The following is a 16,410-nucleotide window of genomic DNA, read 5'->3' as shown; positions in this document are numbered from 1 at the left end:
GAGCTGTTTCAATTCTGCTTTGCTCATAGAGCATAGCACCTTCTCTGATGTGGGCATGTCACACTCAGCTGTCGTCTGCCAGTGTCTCCCATTTTACACAATCAACTCCAGAGTTTTTAAGAGAGACCTTTAGAGTTTCCCTGTATCACTTCTTCTGGCCGCGATGTGGATGCTTGCCCTGTGTGAGTTATCTCTAAAACAGTCTTTTTGACAAGTGTATGTTTTGCAGTCGAGCAACATGACCAGCTCATTGGAGCTGTGCTCTCTGCAGTAGAGTTTGCATGTTTGGCACTTTAGTTTGAGAAAGGACCTCAACGTCTGGTACGTTATCCTGCCAGGTGATCTTCAGAATCTTCTTAAGATAATTCCAATGGAAGTGATTTCGTTTCCTTGCATGGTGCTGGTAAGCTGTCCAGGTTTTACAGGCATACAACAATGAGATTAGCACAACAGCTCTGTAGACCTTTAGTTTTGCTAGTCAGTCAGAAGAGGTATTACTCTTCTCTCCCACACTCCTTCAGAGTCGCATACACTGAGCTAGCTCTAGCAATGGGTGTGTCAACCTCACTATCAGTATGTACGTCCCTAAAAATTATACTAGCAAGGTACATGAACTTATCCATGGCATTCAGAACTTCTCCATTTGCTGTAACCAGTGGTTCCATGTATGTATGGTGGGGTGGCTGATGGAGCATCTGTATATTCTTAGTGTTAATTGTTAGGCCAGAATTAGCACAAGCAGCAGACAATCAACCTATACTTTGTTGCATCTCAGCCTTAGAGGCTGCATTGAGTGCACAATCATCTGCAAACAAGAAATCATTCACCATCACTGCCTCCACTTTGGTCTCTGCTTATATTCAAGTTGAAGAATTTACCATCAGTGGGATAGTTGACTTTAATTCTGTGTTCATACTCACTGAAGGCATTTGACAACATGACTGAAAACGTCATGCTAAAAAAAGCATGGGAGGTAGCACACAGCCCTGTTCCACTCCATTGGTGACTAGGAAAGCATGAGAGCATAGTGCATTATCCAGAACCCAGGTAAGCATGCTGTCATGAAATTGCCATGCAATGCTGATGCACTCTAGGCAACCAAATTTTGGCATAATTTTCCATAAGCCCTCACAATTGATAGCATCAGAGACCTTAGTTGGATCTATAAACATTATGTACACACTTCTGTTCTGTTCCTGGTAATTCTCCTGAAGTTGTTGGGTAGCAAACACCATAATGACCTTTCCTTGGCCCTTTCTGAATCCACACTGACTCTCAGATAGATGACCATCTTCCAGGTGAAGGATCAGATTGTATAAATCTTTGTGGGTACAGGCCTAGCAGTAGTATTGATGAGTTTAAAAAGTACATGCAGTTTAGTGACTTTTTAGGTGTAGTTCCAAAATATTTGCAGAAAGGTTGGAACACTTAGCATTTCTACCAGTGTTCTACCAACATTTCTTGTAACTCCTTCAGTGATTTTCATTATCCTTTTTTGTCATCTTTACAGATCTAATGGATATGAGGTGAAACTTTAGAGTATTTTTTATTTGTATTTTTCTCATTTGTGATTTGGAGCATTTTTTCATAACTTGTTTATAGTTTGAATTTTTTACTTTGAGTGCTGGCAGCTCATATCCTTTTACCACTTAACTTATTTCTTAATATCTCATACATTTGAATCAGTTCTCCATGAAAGGTATTCCAAAAGCTTTAGTGCAGTTTTAACTTTAGTAGATTAAAACAGAACAAAGGCTTTTTGGATAACCTTCATATTTTGGATATTAGACCATTTTATTATAGAAATTTGATGCAAATATTTTTCCTAGTTTATTTCTTCCCCTGCTAATTTTAATACGTTTTATTTATGAGGCAGAGCCAAGATGGCAGAGTAAAGTCAGGGATCTCAGTTCTCCCCCAAAGTCTTCCACACATCTTTAAAAAATGACTCTAAACAAATTCTAGAGTAGCAGAACCCACAAAAAGATGGAGTGAAACAAATTTCCAGTCCAAGACAACTTGGGAGATTGGCAGGAAAGGTCTGTCTCACCTGGGTGACAGTGGAGCACAGTCTAGTGCAGGCTGCACCAACACAGCCCTGGCCTCAAGCAAACCAGAAGCAGGCATTGGGAATGACCAAATCAGCAGCGGCTGCTCCTGGAGCTCTCAGCCCACAGACAGTAACTGGTCAGATGGAGATTACAGGGGTCTGTTTGCTAGCACTGAATCAGGACTCTGTTGCTTTGCTCATACTTGGTTCCAGGCCGCATTCCTGAGTGGCAGTCCCAGGATGATGAGGAAAATTAGATAGTAGAGCTTATAGCTGCAGTGGAAGGGAGACCCTCCTCACAGTTCCAGAGTAGAAAAGAGTGCTTGTGGTCACTCACAGAGCAGAGCACAGGCCAGGAGAGGAATAAACACCTCTCCTTAAATCATACCACCTTGAAAGAACTGAAAACTTACAGGTCCTGAGAAGTACCTCTGAAAGTAGCTGCACAAAGCCCCTGAAGCTTGGGACAATGCACGCTCTACCATGGAAGCAGAGCTTTACGTTAGCAAACAGCTACAAGTCAAGTAATAGACTGGGAAAATGAGCAAACAACAGAAAATAACTCTGACTATAGAAAGTTACTATGGTGACAAGGAAGATCAAAATACACAGAAGAAGACAATAAAATCAAAGCTCCTGCATCCAGATCCTCCAGGAAAAATATGAATTAGTCTCAGGCCGTGGAAGAGCTCGAAAGTATTTTGAAAATCAAGTAAGAGAGGTAGAGGAAAAATTGGGAAGAGAAGTGAGAGTGATGGAAGAAAATCATGAGACAAGTCAACAGCTTGCTAAAGTAGAAACGAAAACTACTGAAGAGAGCAGACTCACACTTAAAAAGACAGAACTGACCAAATGGAAAAGGAGGTCCAAAAGCTTACTGAAGAAAATAATTCTTAAAAATTACAGTGGAACACATAAAAACTAATGACTTTATGAGAAATCAAAAAACAATAAAATAAAACCAAATGAATGAAAAAATAGGATACAATGTGAAATATCTCATTGGAAAAACAACTGACCTGGAAAATAGATTCAGGAGAGATAGTTTTAAAATTATTAGACCATCTGAAAGCCATGATCAAACAAAGAACCTAGACATCATCGTTCAAGAAATTATTAAGGAAAACTGACCCAATATTCTAGAATCAGAAGGTAAAATAGAAATGCAAAGAATCCACCAATCACCTTGAAAGAGATCCCAAAATGAAAACTCCCAGGAATATCATGACCAAATTTCAGAGTTCTCAGGTCAAGGAGAAAATATTGCAAGCAGCCAGAAAGAAACAATTTAAGTATGGTAGAGTCATAGTCAGGATAACATAAGAGTTAGCAGCTTCTTCATTAATGGATTGGAGGACTTAGAATATGATATTCCAGAGAGTAAAGGAGCTAGGATTACAACCAAGAGTCACCTCAGCAAAACTGAGTATAATCCTTTTGGGGAAAAAAATTGATATTCAGTGAGATAGAGGACTTTCAAGCGTTCTTGATGAAAAGACCAGAACTGAATAGAAAATTTGACTTTCAAATACAAGACTGAAGAGAAACATAAAAAGGTAAAAAGGAAAGGAAAATCATAAGGGATTTAATAAGTTTAATCTGTTTATATTTCTACATGGGAAGATGATATCTGTAACTCATAATACCTTTCTCATTTTTAAGGTAGTTAGGAGTATATATAGACTGAGGGCACAAGTGTGGGTTGACTATGAAGGAATGATACCTAAAAAAATAATAAAATCGAGGGGTGAGAGGAATATACTGGGAGAAAGAGAACAATAGAATGGGGTAGAATTATCTCACATGAAAGAGGCAAGAAAAAACTTCTACAGTGGACAGTAAAAGGGGGAAGTGAAGGGGAGTGAGGGAACCTTACTCTCATCAGAATTGGCTCAAGGAGGAAATAACATACACACTCATTTGGATATAGAAATCCTTGCTTGCCCTCTAGGGCAGTAGAAGGGCAAGGGGATAAGAAAAGGGTGAGTGAGATGATAGAAGGGAGGGCAGATTGGGGAAGGGAATAGTCAGCAGCAAAACACTTTTGAGAAAGGACAGGGTGAAAGGAGGGAGTAGAATAAATGGGGAGTAGGAGTAATACAGTTACAAAGAGTAATTGAAAAATTTTTGAAGCAGATTGTTCTGATAATGCCTCATTGCTCAAACATGTAGAGAACCAAGTCATTCATAAAAATTAGAGCCATTTCTCAATTGATAAATGATCAAAAGATATGATCAGTTTTCAGATGAAGTAATCAGTTATCTATAGCCATATAAAAAAATACTCTCACCATTGATTGGAGAAATGCAAATTAAAACAATTCTGAGTTACTACCTCATACCTATTAGATTGGCTAATATGACAAAAATAGGTAAATAACAAATGTTGTAGGGAATGTGGGGAAAATGAGAAATTAATATACTGTTGGTGGAACTGTGAACAGATCCAACCATTCTAAACAATAATTTGGAACTATATCCAAAGGTATAAAGGTATAAAACTATATATGCGTACATACCCTTTGACCTAGCAATACCACTACTAGATCTATATCCCAAAAGAGATAAAAAACAAAAAGGAAAAGGACCTATATGTACAAACATGTATATCTGCTCTTTTCTGGGGGCAAAGAATTAGAAGTTGAGGGAATCCCCATCATTTGGGGAATGACTGAACAAATTGTGGCATGTAATTATGATGCAGTACTATTATACTGTAAGAAATGATGAGCAGGGTAGTCTCAGAAAAACCTGGAAAGACTTGAATGAGCTGATGCAAAGTGAAGTGTACTTTGTACAAAGTAACAACAATATTGTAAGATGATCAGCTGATAATGACTTAGCTATTCTTGGCAATACAACAATCCAAGACAACTTACAAGAAATTAGATTGAAAAATGCAATCCATTCCTAGAGAAAGAACTGATGGTGTCTGAATAGAAGTTGAAGCATACTTTTTTTTTAGTTTATTATTCTTAAGGGTTTTTTCTGTTTTCTTTTACAGCATTCCTATTATGTTTTGCTTGACTACACATGTATAATCTATGTCAAATTGCTTGTCTTCTCAATCAAGGGGTTTGTGGAGGGAGGAGGGAAGAGAATTTTGGAGTTCAGAGTTTTGAAAACAAATATTAAAAATGGTTTTACATGTAATTAGGGAAAAATAAAATACCAAATAAAGTGACATCACTTTTTAAACCACCCATTGTTGTGAAAGTTATTTTTTCACTGCTCCTCTAATTTGTTCATTATATGACTATATTTAGGTCATGTATCCATTTGGAACTGATTTTAGAATATGGTGTGAAATGTTGGTCTAAATTTAATTTCTATCCAACTGCTTTCCAGCTTTTCTACCAGTTTTCAGTTAGTCTTTACTTGAGTTGTTGAAGTCCTTAAGAGCTTTATGGCACAGTGGGGACTATATTTGATTGCGCCAAGCTTTTGTACTTGATCTTATTCCACTGATCAACTTTTCTATTTAATATCTACTACCAAATAGTTTTGATGATTACCACTTTGTAGAATAGCTTAAGATCTGGTATGTCTAGGCCCCTTTTCTTCCCTTTTTTGCTTCATGATTTCCCTTAAGATTATTGACTTTTAGTTCCTCCAGATCAATGCTATCATTATTTTTTTACTCTATAAAATTAATGACCCTAAATCTATAGTTAATTTCAATAGTATTACCATGTTTTGGGCAGCTTCATGGCACAGTGGACAGTGTACTAATCTTGGAGTCAGGAAGACTCAACTTCATGAGTTCAAATCTGGCCTCAGACACTTACTAGCTGTGTGACCTTGGACAATTCAGTTAACCCTTTTTGCCTCAGTTTCCTCATCTGTTAAAATGAGCTAGAGGAGGAATGGCAAACCACTCCTGTACACTTTGCTGAGAAAGGCCCAAACTGGGTCATGAAGAGTTGGATACAATTGAACAACAACAAAAACAACATTGTCATGTTTATTACAGTGGCATAGACATATCACGAGCAATTAATATCTCTCCAAATAGGTATTCTCATTATTTCTTTCAAATGTCATATTTATTTTATTAGCATGGCCATACTATGAGTGATTAATATTTCTCCAGTTAGGGTATGTCATTATTTCTTTAAAAAAATGTATTATAGGATATTAATGATAGCTGTTATCTCACATATTTGATGAATTCTAGAATTATTTTTAAAGGAATTTTTTTCTCTTTATCTGTAGCTGATTTTATGAGTTTAGTTTATATCCTCCTGTGTTGCTGAAGCTAATTATTCTAATAAATTTTATTTGAATATCTAAGATTCTCAAAGTAAGCCATCACATATGTCTTCTTTTAAAAAATATATGCTTTGCTTATGTTTATTCCTTCAGTTTCTTTTTGTCATATTCCTGTAGTTAAAAGGGAAGACAGTAGCCTTCCTGACCTTACCCTGTAATATCGTTGGAAAGATTTCTGGCTTTTCTCCATTTAAGATAATGTTAACTTTTGGTTGGAGAACTACTTTCTATCATGTAAGGGAACAATCTTTTTTTTTCCCTGTGCTTTTTAATGTTTTTAATTTCCTCCTATAGACTGCTTTGCCTTAAAGAAATTTCATAAGTCTGTGATGCAGAGTGAAGACCAGTTAGGAATCACAGACAAGGTCTATTTGGAACACGTCTTTTAATGTATACATTGTGGGGAGCCAAAAAACTGCTTCTCTCTCCAAGTTACAGCGATATAGGTTGTTTTATATGAAAACAGTCACTGGAATGCTTAATAGAACTCCACTGTTTGAAAATAGCTATGCATAAGTAATTGCCAGCTAGATAAGAACACAGCTGTGGAGACTTCCTGGAATGTTTATGGTCTGGGTGTCCTGATTAGCCTCAGCTGTGCAGTCAAGGGCAGGGTAATTTTTAGCTATCAGTCTGTATCCCAAGCATCTTGGCATGTTGTTTCACTTTTCTCATTTTTTTTTACTGAAATTATTTATAGTTTCTATGTTTTGTTCTTTGATCTGCCAGTTCTTTAGGTTTAAATTATATAATCTCCATTTAGGCTTTACTCCTGTCTTCAAAGACCTTTTATTTGTGTGTTTGTGTTGTAGTCAGTAAAGAATGTGTTTGATTTTAATGCTTTTCTTCATTTATTTATGAAGGTTTTATTCCCTGTCACGTGGTCAGTTTTTGTAAAAGTGCATCCGTAACTTAGAAATATACATGTTACTTTCAGTTATTACCTAAGGTAATCTAATTTTTCTAAAATTCTATTCATCTCTTTTTAGATTTGTCTATCTATAAAAGGGACACAATTAAGTGCGCATCTCTTACAGTTTTGTCATCCATTTCTCCCATTAATTCATTAATTTTACATTCAAGTACTTAGATTGTATGTCATTTGGTGACTGCATATTAAGTATTGCTATTATTTCATTACCTTTAAGCATAATGTAGTTTTCCTGGTAATTACTTTTAACTCTATTTATTTTGGCTGTTGCCTTCTCATGAGATTCATGCTTTTTTGAATTTGCCTAAAGCATAATATTTTAGATCCAGACCCTCATTTTAACTGTGTGAATCTTTGTTCCAACTGTGTTTATTGAAAAAACTTAGTATTGGATTCTCCTTAAAAATATTTCTGCTAGTCTCCATATACAAGTAAATTTATAATTCATATTCACTTTTATGATCATTGTTTATTTTTCTCCATTATAACCTTTTATGCTCCCTTTTCCTCTTGCTCCATTCTTTACAGTAAAAAATAGGGTGGAAAGAAAAATAAGGAATCTGATCAACAACAGAAAACCTATAATTGAAGTGGTTTGTTCCTCCTCTGACTCCTCTCTGCACCAAGCCCAGACCCTTATTTCCTTACATCTTTTCTCTTTTTATTCATCTTTTGTGATTGACTTTCCAAAGTGGAAGTTGATATTGTTTTTGACTATTCCCTTCCCCCCTCTACCTTTCTTTTTATAATTCCTTGACTTCTTTCTTTGACCCAGCTTGTATTCCTTTTGAATTTAATGTATCTCTACACCAAATTTATGTGTGTGTACGTGTGTGTAAGTAACTATTTTTTTCTGATGGAAGTGAAGTCATGAGATGCCTGTTCCTTCTATCTTTTCTTACAATGTTTATATATTTTTGTTCTCTCACACTCCATTTTAGACATAGTTAAGTTCTTCACCTCTTTTCTTCCATAGTATATTTTTTTCTCTCCTTTTCTTTCTTCTCCTAAAACAAAATATGACCACCACCACCCCACGCCCTGTATTGTCTCAGTTTGTCTGAGTTCTCTGGGAATTCTAAACTTGTGACTACCTAGCTTGTCCAATATTCAGGCCAGTTGAAAGCTCTCAACCATTAATCTTTGTTTTAGAGAAGGAAAGTTCTCTGTCAGAATTTCATCGGGATTTCCCTTGGAATGCAATTTTTTCCTGAATTTTTATGGAGATCTCTAAAAACAAAAAAAGTTAAAAGTTGCCCTTACACTTGGAAAGATTGGAATCCGGTGGGGTCTGATTCTGAAAAAGTGACTGTGCCTTAACCAGGTTTTGTCAAAGCTTTAGTATGCTAACAGCCAATATTCCAATAGATTCTGATCTTTTCAGATTAGAAGTGAGATTTAAGGGTATCTTTGGGTTTAAAACTAATATTCTGTATGTCTTTCGCCCTTACCTTTCTTATTCTGCTCCTAGAATTTATTTACTTACTCATTTGCAGCATATAGAAACTTTAGTACTTCATGGGACTTCCCTACCTTGCTTTATACTTTTGTTTTCTCTGGTTTTAAGCCTTCCCCTGTAGCAGTCCCAAAGATAGGTTCATCTATGAGAAGCTAGGGAAGAATTACACTAAAATTAGAGTGTAAATTGACCTTAAGGAAAATATGACATTCATGAAAACTTTTAAGTTATTCTAATGCTGTGTAATTAGTATGTATATGTATGTAATGTTTCTTTATATATGCAAATATTTATGTTGTCCTGTTTACTCCATTAGAATGTAAATTTCTTAGGAGAAGGATGTTTACTGCTTCTTTTGTAAATCCCTCTTTTTTTCTTATGCTATGTATGTTTAATAAATGCCTTGGATTAAAATTGTAAGGAATCCATTGGCATAAAAGTTGTAAATTTGTGTTATTTGCATTTTAAAATTTAAATGTTATTCTTATTGATGCTTTTTTATATCCCCTTCATTCCCAAATATGTCCTCCCAAAGCAGTCTTTTAAAAGCTTAAAAAAAGAAAGTGACCAAAAAGTAGTTTAATAAAGCCATCCAAACACATTGACTGTGTCTGACATGTATGCAGTGTACCCCCCACACTGAGTTCAGTATCATCTTATGTCACATTTCCATCATTGTAGTAATTGTGTATATTGTTTACATTATTTTGCTTGCTTCACTTGCACATATAATTTTAAATTACTTCAGTCTATACTTTTTCATTTAGAATAGTTTTTGTTTGAAAATTGCAGCGCTATTAATTGTTGTTTTTTATGTTATGTTAGATGTGTAAAAATGTGATTTCTTTATTTTTCTAGTTACTGGACCGTTGTCAGAATTACAAATAGCTTATGTTTGCAGAGAAACATTACAGGTACTTGTATATATAGCTGGAAAGATAATTCAGCATGAAACTGTATAAATAAAGTTATCTTAGGCTACAGTTATGGTCCTGCCCAAGGGCAAGGGAATGAATAAGCTAAATATCGTCTCATGATTATTACCTTATTCTGAGAGCCTCGTTTTTCCTTCTGTTAGTCTACTGAATAGACAGAGTTCACATAAACTCATTTGCTAAAAATGGGGTGAGGTTGAGAGGAAGAAAGTTCTATTTGAATATTGTCTGACTTCTGGGCCTCAAAATGGTTTGAGTTAGAGAATTTAAGAGAGTGGAATGGATGTACAGAAAGATTACTAATCCTGTCCACAGTTCTGGTTGTGTTTTACCACTACCCAGTACTTCAACTACTTTGTACCACTTTACCTCTTTGAGGAAACTGCTTTGTTAATGTTGTGGTATGGGCTCCCAATAGATACTTGTGTCCCTCTTTCAAAGCATTGAGGAAAGCTGGGCTGATTTGATATCTGAGAGAAAACTATGAAGAGTTTGGTGACTTAAGATTTTCATGAATTAATGTGAATATTACTGACCATTTTCAAAATCAGTCACACATTTTCTTGGCCCAGGAAAACCTGATAAACCAGAAAAAAACAACAATCAAACCCAGAAACTTTATGATTAATTGTACTGTTTATGATTAATTGTACCAGAAAACCTGTTGTTGAAACTAGCAGGTAACCCTTGTGTCACATTAAATTTAACTTTTTTTTTTACAATTCAGTTACAATTATTACTTGGTATATTAATTTACAATTGAGGAAATTGTTGATTTTTATGTCAGTAAGTAGGATCATAGATCTGTAGCTGGATGGAACATGAGAGGCCAAATAGTCTAGTTTCCTTATTTATTTTCTAGTAACTTGTTTAGAAATAAAAACAATGTCCAACTGATACCATTTGTGAACTTTTTGACTGAGCAAGAAGTCATTGCAAAGAAAGTGAAATGTTTTTATTCTTATTTCCTGTATGGAGAAATCTATAATACAGCGATATATACGCCTGCGTGTGTGTATTTAACATGCCACAGTAGATAGAAAGCTAATCTCAAAGCCAAGAAGACCTCAGGTCTAGTCCTACTTCTGACATGTACTGGTTGTCCCTTGTAAGTCCCTTGACTTCTCAGTGCTATAGACCAGCACTGGGTGGGACCAACTCTCTGAAGTTGCACCCAAACCTGTAATTGGGAAACGCTTAACAAAGTAAATAGAAATACAATAAAACATCACATTTTAAAACTAAATCAACATACAGGCCTGCAGAAATCTTTATGTACAAACTAGCAGACCCCTTTCTATTTGAGTGACACCACTGCTTTATACCATTTTTCTTAAACCTTAAAGTTTTCATGCTGACCTTCAGTGGTAGAAGGAGTTTCCTTGCCTGGGAGTTTCTGTACCAATAAAATCACCTTGTCACTATCCTTATCACACTTCAGACACATAGAACTCAGAACAGTGAGCAGATTGTTTTGCTGCTATTCCCAAAGCTGGTTATGGCTTTAAGTAATAGAAAAAGCTTTGAATTGGGTGTCGGAAGACCTAGATTTTATTCCGAATGCTTCCAGTAATGAGGAGCATGACCATGAATATGTCATTGATTGTATCTTATCCAGATCTTTCTCTGAGTAAAAGAGATGAGTGATTTTTGACCTGTAGGGTCCAGGCTACTTCCAGAGTTGGAGGGAAGGCATTGTGTAGTTTTTCGGCTCCAAATATTCCTTTGACTCAATAAATAAGCATGCTTTCTTTAGACTGAACAAAAATACCATATCTCACAATATGTGTGTAGAGATTCCTTTTATAATTGATACAAATTTATTTAAAAATATAACTGAATTTTTGGTAGCTTTTTGTCATGTTTACGATCAATAAATATTTCTTATGCTTAGAAAGTTTGGGAACCACTGGACTAGATGACTTACACCTTTAATATTCTTTAATTCTAATTAAGAGCTACTGCCTTAGAGAGTCAAGCCAGATTCTTCCAACAAAAAAATTTCACTTATTCATTCAATAAGCATTTATTAAGCACTATGTGCCAAAATGTTATGTACTGAGGACACAAAATGAAAACAACTCTGTCTTGGAGGAGCCAGCATTCTATAGGCAATGTTAGGAAGGTTTGGTTTCTTTCTTCTCACTTTGCCCCTTGTCTAGTGCTATTAGTATTACTTTTCTCTTTGCTACCCTTCCACCCTAATTTAATTAGTTGCCTTGTTTCTGTGTGGAAGAATGGATTATAGACAGTTTCATGTTGACCTAGCTTTCCCTTACCCTTGCTGGTTTCCATCTCCATCCAGAGGAGGAGGACAAATCCATGTGACCTGAGTTGTACTAGGCTTTAAGTTTACTCTAGAAATGGTCCTGGCATGGTGGTAGTAGAAAGCAAGGTCCGGGTTTGCTTCTCTGCTTTGTAGTCACAGCTTGACCATTTGCTGCTCCTTTAGCCCCAAGGCTACAAGCTCCCACTTTAATATTCTAGGAACCAATATATTAATATGGCCTGATTATCTCAGATCAAAAGTAAGATTTAAGAGTTACTGAGGCTTAACTACCCTCTAAATTAAACATGTAGCTTAATTGCCAAAGGTTAACGTGAGCTCTTAACCTAAATATCTGGGGATGAGGAGTGTTCATTTTACCTTAATTTAGAATGCAAAATATAAACATTCCCAGTTGCTATTCAACTCTGCTTTTGTCTTTAGTTTTAATATTTTTAATATTAATTTTAGTTTTAATATTTTTCAAATTGAAGGTTCTCAAGGTTTTATGTAGAGTATGTAAAGGAATAAACTTTAGTTTTTAGGGAATCAGCCTGATACAGAAGTAGCACTGAATTAGGACTCAGAGAACTGGGTTTCAGATTTTAGTTCTTCCAAGCAAATCACTTCACCTCTCTAGACTGGGTCAACTAAACAGAACTGCCAGTTCTATGATGTTATAAATTTACATGCAAATTCCCTAAATTGCATTTAATGTCCTTAGTTACTTTTACTTTTGTTCTTTGGAGACTAGCTCTGGCTAGATGAACTGGAGTTGAATACTACAGGAAAAAACAACCAAGAAGCATGAGTTAAGACTTAAATAATTTAAATAGTCCCCAAATTCCTGTAAACTCCTTCTCTTCTGGTCCCCCATCAGTTATTTAATTACTCTTAAGTCCTTTCATTCTCAACAGGTGGATTTAGGAAGGCTTATTTACTACTATCAAAGAATGGGTAGTCCATTGCATCTTGATAATAAGAAGCTTTTTACTATATAGATTGATTCTCTTTCCTATCCCCTTCCCCTCAAGTCCTGATAACTGGGGAGAGAGTATCCTTCCTTTTGCTATGCTTTTATACTTACCATCAGCCCCTGCCTGGGGTGGGTGACCTCTCTCCTATTTATACCCTGAAAGATCATCTTTGCCACTGATATACGAGGTAGTATGAAGAATAGAAATCATAGAATTTTAGATCTGAAAGGAGAAGATCCAGTCCATTCATTTTATAAAGACATTTTAATTTGATGACCTACTAATTATTACTCCTTACTACATATTATGATGTAGATTTAATCACCTTTTCTAGTCAGAGGTGACTGGGAAGGTTTCTTGTTTGTGAGTATGTATGGTGAGAAGTAAAGGCAGGGAGTTACTGAAGGGACCACCAACACCAAGTAGGCCTTTCTGAATTTGGAGAATGATAGTTTAGTAAAAATCTGTGAATTTCGTCCAGGAGACATACTGGAAACCTTTGAGAAGTAGTAAGTAGTGATCAATAAAAGGAAATATTTATATGGTATCATACATAATACTCTATCAATTTCACTCCCCTACAAGTCACAATCATAACAAATGTTTTTTAGATCATGTGATTTTTAAAAACTTTTTTATTTTTAAAAAAGTTTTAGTAGTAACTAAATAGCTAAAAACCCTCTGAGCTAATTAAGAAACTTTCTGCTCTTATCCTTTTTTCCTTCCCTTCCTCAATATCTCAGCTTTCTTATTAAGCTGATAATTTAATGAAACATTTTTGTTGTTCTTTCAGGTATATTAATGCATATATTTTGTTTTTGTAATTTTTAGGGTCTTGCTTATTTGCATACTAAAGGGAAAATGCATCGAGATATCAAGGTAAGTTAAAATAATGTTTAAATTGCTATGCTTTTCTGTAAAAAGACATAAAAATGTGTAATCCTAATTCAGTAATGTTTGTTTTTTGCTTTAGGGTGCAAATATTTTATTGACAGACCATGGTGACATTAAATTAGGTATGTTATTTCAAGATCCTAATTTATTACTAAATTTTAAAAATCAATATTAGAATTATGTGAGTAGCTGAAAATGCTGGTGCTAGGGAGGCTAAGGCTGATGGATTGCTTGATTTGGAGCTGCAGTCAAGCTAAAGCTAATTGGGTGTTTGCACCAATCTGGGGAGCCCTTGGGAACAGAAGGCTGGCAACCTTTCTAAAGAGGAGAGAATCAATCTAAATTATAAAGAGCAGGTTAAAATTTTGGTATGAATCAGCAGTGGAATTTGGCCCCATGAGTGGTCATTGCTTTTCTTACCTGGGGGTGAGGAGGAGAGAGACCCAGTCTCCTTCAAGATAAAATTTTTTTAAAAAATTAAATTCTATATAAATTCTGAAAAGAAAAAAAAGGTCAGGGAATTTTCTTGTTTTCAAGCCTTGTGAATAGAAGATTAAACTTTAAATAATGGTATTTTAGATATCTGCTCTAGTTTTATATTCCATCTGATTTATTTGCATGTCTCTCTGTAGCATACCATATGATTTTATATTTGTATTGTGTTGTAGATGCTGATTTTTTGCTATTAAGATGAACAAAACTCCCAAATGTCTTTAAAATGTAACAATTTGGTTTTTTGCTTTGTTTTTATAGCTGACTTTGGTGTGGCTGCAAAAATAACAGCTACCATTGCGAAGAGGAAATCTTTCATTGGTACCCCTTATTGGTAAGAAATAACCTTAATTGGTTTTAATACTTCATCATTTGTTAAAGGTTAGGATCTGCCTTAAGATTGTCAGATATAATTATAATTTTATAAAAGTTTGATGCTCTAATTCTTAACCCAAAGTCTTTGAATTTTGATATTAGTTATCAATATAATTAGTTTCAATATAATTCATTTCCTTTGTATTCCTATTTACAAATACTATTCTAGGAATGGATCCATAGATTTCACAAAGCTGCGAAAGAAGTCCACAATATACAAAAAAGTTTAAGAACCACTGATCTAGAAAGGAAAGAAACCATTTGACATTGTCAGAATACTTAGATCCCTCTGGTTTCATTATAAGCTATGATTTGATATATGCAATTGGAAATTGTTTTTCAGTGCCCTGTTCTTCCCAATAATGAACTGGTAATGATTTCTAATTTTTCCTGTTATAAATATCACTGAGAGTATAGACTGAGAGCTTTTATTTCTTGAATCTGTCCTTTCCTTCCCACTACCACTGTACTGGTACAGGCCCTCATCTCTTGACTAGACTGTTAAAGTAGTTTTCTCATAGTTTACTGTCATTGCCCTCACATCTCTTTGGATCCCAAGCCTCTAACACAGGCTCTGAAATACTTGGTACTCAGTAAATATTTGTTGGTGGTGATATTGTTAGTATTTGCACCAACATAACTATATAGAAGGACCTAGCTGAAATGTGCAAACTACCAGTGTATGAGACAAGGTCAGAATAATCCGCGAGATTTAGCACTTCCTGGAAATCAGTAGTGCTCTGTTGTTGTTTTATTTAAAAACCGTCAGCTCCCAAGAGTATTCACATGGTGGGGAAAAGAGTAGAGTAAAGATTTATGGAATAAGTTATACCACAAGGCAGCGAAGCTCCGAGGGCTGGCAGGCAACACATTAGAGCTCCTTAGGACTTGGCAATTTTTCTTAGTGAACAGTGATGTTGTAACCAGGAATTCATTTAAAGCTTTGTAGATATTTAAGTCTAAGAGGGGGAAGTAGGGGCAAAATCCAGAAAGGAGGAGGAACAGTTTATCTTCTTTATCCGGCTTATTTATTGATATACCTTCCGAGTATTTTAGGGCTCTGTAAGATTTTTAACTGCATGTTCTCTTCCCCCAATTTGAGAAACATTGTTTGAGAAGACTACACAAGGGGGAAAAATTGTTATACTTTAGAGCCACTTTGTAGTGTAGATGTTGTTCTAATTTTCTTTTATTATCATTTTAAGAACTGTATTTTATATAACTGGAAGGAACAGATTTCAGTTGTTAGGTTTTAAAAATAGAAAATTTCTTTTCATTGATGATAGTATTTTGAATAGTATATGAATTTATGCATGCATACACAAACATTGCAGGATGGCTCCAGAAGTTGCTGCAGTGGAGAAGAATGGTGGATACAACCAACTTTGTGATATTTGGGCAGTAGGAATCACAGCAATTGAACTTGGAGAACTGCAGCCACCTATGTTTGATCTTCATCCAATGAGGTATTTATTAAAATGTTAACACATTTTTGAGATAATGATATTCTTTGATTCTCTGGAAATGCTAAAAACTGGAACATTTCAAGTTTTATTTTCAGCTATATAACAGAATAATAAAACTATAGAAGAAATTTTGAAATAATTTGGTTTAAGCCCTGCTTTCTGATGGGGTTACATCTACAGCATTCAAGACAAATAAAGATGGAAAATGTTCAGCTTGATAATTACAGTTTAGTGTTTAACAGTGTCCAAGCAAGTTTTCATTACATTTTCAACTTCTGGAAGTTGAACCCATT

The 16,410-nt window shown here is 35.2% G+C and overlaps 1 protein-coding gene across 3 annotated transcripts in view; it reads left to right on the top strand.

Annotated features, from left to right (window-relative positions):
- The window catches only part of MAP4K5 (mitogen-activated protein kinase kinase kinase kinase 5), a 164,968-nt gene that overhangs the window by 73,546 nt on the left and 75,012 nt on the right, over nucleotides 1–16,410 (top strand). For all 3 annotated transcript variants that reach the window (XM_072629792.1, XM_072629794.1, XM_072629793.1), the window contains 5 exons: nucleotides 9,571–9,626; nucleotides 13,722–13,769; nucleotides 13,864–13,906; nucleotides 14,538–14,610; nucleotides 15,986–16,117. In XM_072629792.1, the coding sequence (XP_072485893.1) occupies nucleotides 9,571–9,626; nucleotides 13,722–13,769; nucleotides 13,864–13,906; nucleotides 14,538–14,610; nucleotides 15,986–16,117 (352 nt within the window). The remainder of the gene's footprint in view (nucleotides 1–9,570; nucleotides 9,627–13,721; nucleotides 13,770–13,863; nucleotides 13,907–14,537; nucleotides 14,611–15,985; nucleotides 16,118–16,410) is intronic.

This window comes from Notamacropus eugenii, chromosome 1, assembly GCF_028372415.1.
Source record: "Notamacropus eugenii isolate mMacEug1 chromosome 1, mMacEug1.pri_v2, whole genome shotgun sequence".
NCBI classification, from domain to species: Eukaryota; Metazoa; Chordata; class Mammalia; order Diprotodontia; family Macropodidae; genus Notamacropus; species Notamacropus eugenii.
Note: the sequence above shows the minus strand (reverse complement) of the source record. Positions and strands in the feature narration are given on the sequence as shown.